This window comes from Argiope bruennichi, chromosome 3 (genome assembly GCF_947563725.1).
Source record: "Argiope bruennichi chromosome 3, qqArgBrue1.1, whole genome shotgun sequence".
Taxonomy (NCBI): Eukaryota; Metazoa; Arthropoda; class Arachnida; order Araneae; family Araneidae; genus Argiope; species Argiope bruennichi.
Window position 1 is genome coordinate 112,988,191 of NC_079153.1, and position 8,466 is coordinate 112,996,656.

At 27.7% G+C, this 8,466-nt stretch overlaps 1 protein-coding gene across 1 annotated transcript; it reads left to right on the top strand.

Moving 5' to 3' along the window:
- The first annotated feature begins 18 nt into the window (after positions 1-18).
- Positions 19-7,650, top strand: LOC129963614 (transmembrane protein 121B-like). Its single transcript, XM_056078087.1, has 3 exons — positions 19-163; positions 1,485-1,728; positions 6,267-7,650. The coding sequence occupies exons 2-3, from the start codon at positions 1,498-1,500 to the stop codon at positions 7,089-7,091; spliced, it is 1,056 nt and encodes a 351-aa protein (XP_055934062.1). The 5' UTR covers positions 19-163; positions 1,485-1,497; the 3' UTR covers positions 7,092-7,650.
- The last annotated feature ends 816 nt before the right edge of the window (positions 7,651-8,466 follow it).

Genomic DNA, 8,466 nt, shown 5'->3' on the forward strand with positions numbered 1-8,466 from the left:
ATTTTTTGCTATCTTGAGAAGAAAATACGATAAATACCGAAATCGCGAACTTTATTGGAGGGTTTTGGGTACATTAACATTTTCACGTGCTCATCTATTCTCTTATTATTCGTGAGCCAAACGCTATCTCACTTTTATGTAGTATATGTTAGCAAGTGACTGGGTAATCAACTTTTAAAATGAATTATATAAAATATGTTTGTTTTTTTTGTTTAACTCATTTATAATGCTCTTGAAATTCATTAAGAATTTGACAGAAGACAAATTTTACATTTTTCTAAATCATGTAGCAATCACATGCTATTTGCGCATGATTAATTCTTGGTTATTTTTTCTTTATATCCGATATGTATAACTTTCTTATTTTTTTTTTAAATTTCTCTAAAACTTTATTTATCATATTTTATAACATATGATAAATAAAATCTAAACATTAAACATTAGTCTAATCATTTGGAAAGTTTATGCATATTGTATTTTATTACATGGAAAATTTGAATTTCGTTCAAGATTACTAGTTTGCAATCTGTCATATTCTGTATAAATATGTAAGAGCATCTATGTAAAGTAAATAATATGTTAGTAAGGAAGTTTTATTAAGTTTCAGAAGTTGGCATAATTTGATTATGTATTATTTTTCCTCCAACAAGTTACTAACATTCATATGAGAGAAGTTTAATAAATACAATGCACATTTTAAGTCTTTTTCCCCATAATAGTTCAAATTATAAGATAAAAATTAATTCTGAAACTAGTGAATTAAGTTTTTTACTTTTTTCGGAATAAAATATTTTTATCTTAATAGATTCCATTTAAATAACAGCATTAATTCAATATTAACTCACAAACTAGTCATTTATTATGATTAGATTACTTTAAGCTCTAAGAAAGAAGCTTTTAAAATAAATAAAACATGTTTTATTATTTACATAATATGAAATCTTAATAATATTTCATTCAAGGAATTTAAAGAAAATGTGCTTTTCAGGCAGACATGAAAAATGGAAATTATCAATCTAGATACTTGTGGGTGAGTGGGGGGAGAGGATAATAGAAATTTACATCAAATTTAAAAGTTATTGAGAAGTTTGCCCCAAAATTAATAAAATTATGTAAGAAATTTATCTTTTAGAAATACATGCCAAGATTATATTTCGTTTATAAATGGTTACACTCTTTCTTTTTCTACCTAGAAAATTTTTCAAAAATGCATAGAAATATTTTAAATTTGGGTAAAATCTTTTACAATATAATAATAGAATTTTTTTTTTTTTTTTTATGTTTTGTCTGAAAGAATTATGGAAATTTGATATCAAAAATTGCTTTAAAATGTAATTTTTTGAGTTGTATTTGTTGCCTTCTAATTTTTAAAATGATAAGAAGCTTGTAACTGTATCTGAATGAAAGTATTTAGAAAAATTTCATTTTCTAATGTAATTAATCAGCTTTTATTTCGGATGTTAAATTATTATTTTATTTTACAGCTTTATAATCACCATGACTCAAACTGAATCTCCCTGCAGTTGTACCATTAGACTTGTTCTGCATGTTTTAGATTGCTTAGGATTATTGCTTATTATTGTTTTGCAAGGAAGTATATTAGACTACTATCTCATTCTTCATAACGGTGGCAATGCTGCTTGGTACTTTTGGTTTCTTGCTGATTTCCTGATTCTTATTGCATTTATGGCTGCTGCAGTTATTTCTTATAGATATTACCAAAAGAAGGTAAAAAATTTTATTCTTAACTATAAATCTTAAAATGTATTTTTCTCAATTAATTATAATTATGGAAGAATTTTTTTAAAAATTCCTTGTAATTAAATGAGATTATCCTCATTAACCATAGTCCCCCCCCAAAATAATTTTATACTTTTTCTTTAATAAAGATGAGATGGTTTCAATAATAAAGTTTATTCTCTCTTATGATATCCATCATGATGAATTAGATTAGAAACAGGACATGATTACAAGTTTATTCGAACATGAAATATATATTTTCAAGCATTTTAAGAATCCTATAAAATATTTATTTTTCTAATTGTAAAGATGGAATAAATGATTTAGAATAAGATCTAAATGATATCTTTCAACAAAATTTCTGGAAATTTTAACTATTTTTCTTATATTTTTAGATGCTATATTATTGTTTTTAATCTCTCAAATCATATCAATCTCAGTAATTTGGAAAGCAGGTTTCTGATAGATGACTGAAATGACATGTATTTCATCTAGTCAAAATTAAGTAGTGAGCGACAGTTAATTCACATTGATTGTTTTTCTCTCTTTTCATTTCTATGATTTTAGAAAGGATATCAGTTGTCTGTACTGAATTTTACAAATGAACTGTATAGATTTTATTAGTTTAAGAAATTGATGATGCCAATTGTGTGTGTGTGTGTGTGTTTAGATACAATGACCTGTCCATAATTAATTTTTATACAAGAATTTTTTTACTGTATATTGCACACATGTTCAATAATTATTTTAAAAAATTATTTAAAAAAACATTTTTTATTTACTGTAATGTTATTTTTTCTTTGATATCTGAAAATTTACAAACCCACCAAGTACATAAAATATTATACCAACTGTGAGGAACAAGCCCATATAAAGTACATTTGCATCTTTACTGCATTTTTAATTGAAATGAACAGAATCAAAATTTTTAATCCCGAGAAAGTTATAAGCAAAATATACAAAATCTGCAGAAAGATCCCCTCTTCCTGTAAGGGAACTACACTGCTACTACAATTATGAGAAGTTTCTAGATAGGTAGTCAATTTTTGCTTTCCCTGGTTTCATAGTTTAATCAAATTACTTCCATTTTGATGAAAGGATGACCTGTTACAGGAGTTAAGCTGCTGTCAGTGATGGTTATTAAGACCATCCTCAATACCAGTGTTATTATCATGACAACTATAATTGTTTTATCCGTCTGCTTAATTAAGACAGATTAGCACCTGTACAGTCTAATTATGTTTGCATGAAATGGTACAGTTAATTTGATATTCTGCAAAAGCAATGGTGGTATGAGAAGTATTTGAAGTTGAAACATAGAAACCTGATGTACAGTTTTACAGACAGCATATCAATTATTTGAGTAAACAAAAATCATATAACAGAAGCACAATTTAAGCTATAATTTTCCTGAAGGTGTTTATCAGAACTATGCGTGCATTGTCATTAAAGTATAAAATTCATTATTTAATAAAATTTTTAGGCATTTTGTAAAATAATATCTCTAACATGTAATATAGCTTTGTACCTTAATTGTAATATGACATGAAATAACAATTTTGTTCCATGGATTTGAAACATTCATAGCTTTTTACATTTATTTCATAATCTACAGTTACAATCAACAACCTGTGCCAGTTTCTTATTACATTATGACTAGGTTTCTTATGTTAATAATGTCTTAACTGTTTCTTACATAGTTAAACTTACACATAATATTTAAAATATCATTTTAAATAAAAAGTTCTCTTTGTAATGTGTGTATAAAAAATTAAAAAGAAAGATTTGAATCTTTATTAAGTAAGTGTGATGTGGAAGAAAACAATTCATTATTTACTCACGAAATTTACACTTGCAAATTATTGTATTTTAATTTTACATTTTTTTGTCTATTAATTAGTTAATTATTAGAAATTTTGTTATTTCATTGAATAACTATTTACCTTGCGGAATTCTTAAATTATAAATTTTTGTCTGGAAGTTCATAAAATAGCTACATATTTTAAGAAATTATTACAGCAACATATTGTTACATTGGAGTTACTCATATTTTTATATACACAGGGTAACTCAAAATGCACTTTAATGCAATGCATGCAATAATTTCAATGAAAATTAACTGTGTATGTGTGGAATGACTGTAACTGAATGTAATTATTTGAGGCATTCCTGATAAGGTTGTGTCACAGCAGCAAGTTGAATCACCTGACTTTCTTCTGCAGCTGTATGTTATAATACTGTATTTTCTGAGAGATATGCAGAATTTTCTTGATAATACATTATCTTATTGGTATATTGACTGCTCACCTTTAGTTAAACAACAATTACTTTGATCACTACAGTCCAAAATTATTTTTTGGTATGTGAAGATACATGCAGATCCATTTCAACAATCATTACATATTTGGAAGTCTGTATTCTTTGTCGATGCTACCAACAACATCAACAGAGACATACTATGCAAAATTACAAATTTATTTGTAAAGAAAAACATTTTAAATATCTGTGGTACTTGTGTTCAAGGTTTGAATATATATAATGTAAGCATAATTTTTGAAAAAGCAGAAGGAAGTTTCAAAGACAGTGAAGAGATTTTCGATTTTAAAATTCGCATTTATTGCATCTCAGGAGGCAGGTTTATGTACAAGCAGCACAAGCAAGGCATGTCCGCTCACAGCGCTACACAAGAGCAGATTAGCATAGAAGAGAGAAATAAATTATCCCTGGTCTTATATAACATGAGATATTGACAATGAAAATATTTTTTCATAGTGCTTATGTACTATTAAGATTCTGATAAGGATTTCTCACACATGTCGATTCTGATAAGGAAAACACAGGGATCTTTTAAAGAAATGTGCTTGCTGGGCATTTTTCTATCTCTTCACGTGGAGTGCAAATGTAAGCATTTTTACAAAGCTTCTCTTGAATTAATTAAGTAGAAAAAGGTGAATGGAATCAGGAAATAAGAGAATATTTTAGAATGACTTTGATATGGGCTAAATTAAATTGAAAGTTAGGAAATTAATTAGAATTGAAAATCAGGGTTTAAAATATCATTATATATATATAATTTTCTTGAAATATGTATCTTTTAAATAAATGTTGCCATTATCTTTAGAAGAGTAAAATTTTGAAATCAGGGCATTCATTTTGGATCAGTGTTCATATACAGGATGTTTCTCAAATTGATAGTTATAAAAAATGCCAATTAATAATATATATTATTAAATATAGATAAAATATAAAATTGCCAAATGTAAAAGTCTAAAATAAGCAGATTATGGAATGGAAAGTGCATGCAGAAAGGGCTCATTAAAAAGATATAAGCACCATATAAGGGAGGAAAACAGGTTAAGCTCAAAAAAGCAAACATTCAAATGATTAAATTTTCTGAAAGATCAGTCACTAACAATATTACAAGATTTTCTGTTGCATCAGATGGGTTATTATACATTAGTAAGAATATTAAACATGTCACTTGCATTTCTTATAGCAATTGACAATGTGACAAATAGATCTTTGTCAAATTCAATTAAAATTTTAGAGATAATGCTTATAATTTTCTTTCAGGAGAAGATAGATATTCTTGCACATCAAATCTATCTAGAAATTAGTTCATCCATTTCCAGGAAATTTTTAGTAATCTTATTGAAATTAGCCAGAACTCCATAATGTTATAGACGTAACTGTAAGGAGACAGTTGGTGAAATATCAAAAAAGAATTCCAACAAGATATTTTGTAAAAAGGTGTTTACACATGACTCATCTAGTAACTAAATTTAATATGTGGTCCTGTTGTTGTTGTTTCTTATGGTATTTATCATAAACTAGCTCGCTGACAAAATCAGCGATTTTAAGCCCATATAGCTTCTCTTGTTTCAGTAGCGCCATCTAGGGCCAAGAGTACAACTTAGCTACTCATGCGGCGTAGTCCTTTTTACGGGCGAATATCATTCATATATTTCATTCACTCAACCACAGATCGTAATTTAGACCTGAAGTAGAGAACGATCACCGCTGATCCAGTACCCCTAGTAGTATTGTCTCGACTTGGAGAACTTTGTGACCACGACAGATATATACGTGCACTAGCCACCACACACATGGGGAGTCTTTGGCCGGCGTAGTTCGAACTTACAATCCAAGGATTGTAAATACAACGCTCTACTAACCAGGCTATGTCGGCCGTATATGTGGTTCTACTAAGTAGATGTGCATGATGTCAAACGAAATATTAATGGAACATCTTTCCAAGTACTATATTGGCAAACACTCTGAATTCATGTAGTAATGCTCAAAATCTGTGCGGAAAATGTTGATTAATAGAAGTAGATGATCTTCAGATATAATCTAAACAACTTCTATTTATCACTTCATTGGGCATTTTCTAAACACACTTTTCATTACAGAATCTGCTTTTTTTTTAACCATCTTTAATTTCTTTGTATTTTTTTAGACTTATCTTGTACTTTTTTGTTATGTGTAATATTCTTTGCTGAAATAAGTATCTTCTTTTTATCTAGGGCAGAGAACGAAAAACTGAATCTAGTGCCAAAGAAAGTTCTTCCGATGTCAAATCGTTTCTCAGACTTGGCTCTTTACCTCTTGTTTATACTGTGTGGTTCTTTTATTCTTCCTTGTTAACAGCAAAAGTTGTCTTGTTATTTAAACTTGATGTTGCTCAGTCTTTAGATGCAGACTCAGCATTTGGTCCGCAGCTGCTTAAAGTCATTATAGCATCATCTGCTGTAGTGTTCCTTCTCCTTGTAGAAACTCATAACCATGCTGAGCTTCACTCTGATCACCAAGCTTACATTTATTATTTGATCACATCAACTGTTTTTGAAATATTTGACAGTGTTACCTTCTTAGGTATACTCTTTCCTACTCAGTCTCGCATTGTCTTAACTTATCCATTAGAAAATTCTGTTCTTTTGCTTTCTTGCATTAATTTTATTCTTCCAACCATGACTCTTTATAAATTGAGTTTATCAGAATTTGGTAAAAAACCCCGCTCACTTGGTCTGCAATTGTTATATAAGTGGTTACATCTGTGTTTAGTTAATATCCCCTACTTTGTTATTAGAGTCTATTTGTGGTCGCTTTATGATCATGATGTAACTCTTTTCCTTTTAAAAAATATATTAGCAGTTATTGTCACAGCTCGAACCGCTGTCCCAGAAATAAAATTGTTGTGGCATTCAATGCAAGAATCTCGAGGTAAACGACGCAAATTTTTCAGCAATGTGATGGAGCTTGGTGCAGTTTATGAGATAACAGATAACCATGGGGATGAGGGGAATTTGCGAGGAGATGAAAAAAAGGTACTTCATAGCACTGAACTATAGGAAATTGTACTTATTGTCTATGAACTTATTTATCTGTTGCTAGAGGCTTGACTATATTTTTAAAAAAACAGGAAACATTTATTTAATTGATGGATTTTTTAAAAGGCATTCTATAATTCATTTTTTATGGTTCTATTTTATATTTATTCTATTATAGTGTTATAATTTTTATCTTTTAAATTTTGTATTTTATTCTGTGATGGAAATTATGTTTTAAATTCGTTGTTTAAATTTTATCTTTAAAAAATTCTTGGCGTACTTCATGTATGTCAGTTGAGAAAAGGAAAGCTTTTCTATATTATTCTATATTTAAAAAAAAACACACACAAAAAAATTGACTTGTATTTTTGTTTGACAACAAATGATGTAAGGAGAAAAAGTCAAACAAGATTATAAATAATGGAAATGGTAGTTCTTATTTTCTTTATTTGTGATATTTTAATGATCTGGCAAATATTGTAACTGATTTTATTCTTGAGTTGGAGAAAAGGTAGATTCATGTAATTAGATCTGAAAGATTTAGTTGCTGTTTATTTTATTAATTCTTAGCAATAATAACAACTTCATGTTTTTTATAGCGATTATAAATATTGTATTGATATTTTAAGCATTTTTCTTTCAAATGCCTTTCTGTATTATATTTTTTCTTCATATTTATTTGGACTTGAAAGAAGAAATTGCATTATTTTCTTTTTTGTATGAGAGCACCTTTAGTTAAAGTGGAGTCAATGGAATACATTAACGACGTAATTTAATGTAGGAGTATTTCCTTTAGAAACTGGAAAGAAAGTCTGTTTGTTAGATTTTTGTCCATCTATAGACAGAACATTTTAGTTTGCACTTTTTTCTTTTTAATAATCGTTTATGTCAATTTTTCAAGAAAAATTTAAGAACTTAGTATTACTGTCTCATATTGGATCTATTTTTTAATCGTTTGATGCATACTGAAAGGAAGAAAATCTTTTTTTGGCCTCTTTTCAATTAAAAACATTATTTAATGAAGAGGAAGAGTCGAAAATTAATGTCTTTAAGTAGTATTTTCTTCAAAAATGTAAAGATATAAATGTGAACTAAAATATGTTTGTTTAATCATTTTAATTTTATTTTATATCTTTTGTACTATTATTATCATTATAATATTTATTAATGATTGAAAATACCCCTTGTTAGTCATTTTAAAGATTGCATTTGATATGAGAAAAGATTATTAAAAACCGATTTTAGAGATCACTTATCTGCTCAAAAAAAAAAAGAAAAACTTTATAGATAAGATTTATGTTTTAAAAATAAATTCTTTTGCAATTACAGAATATTTTAGAATTATGTCAACTTCTAAAATTTTATATTTTTCAATTTATTATATTTTATAATAATA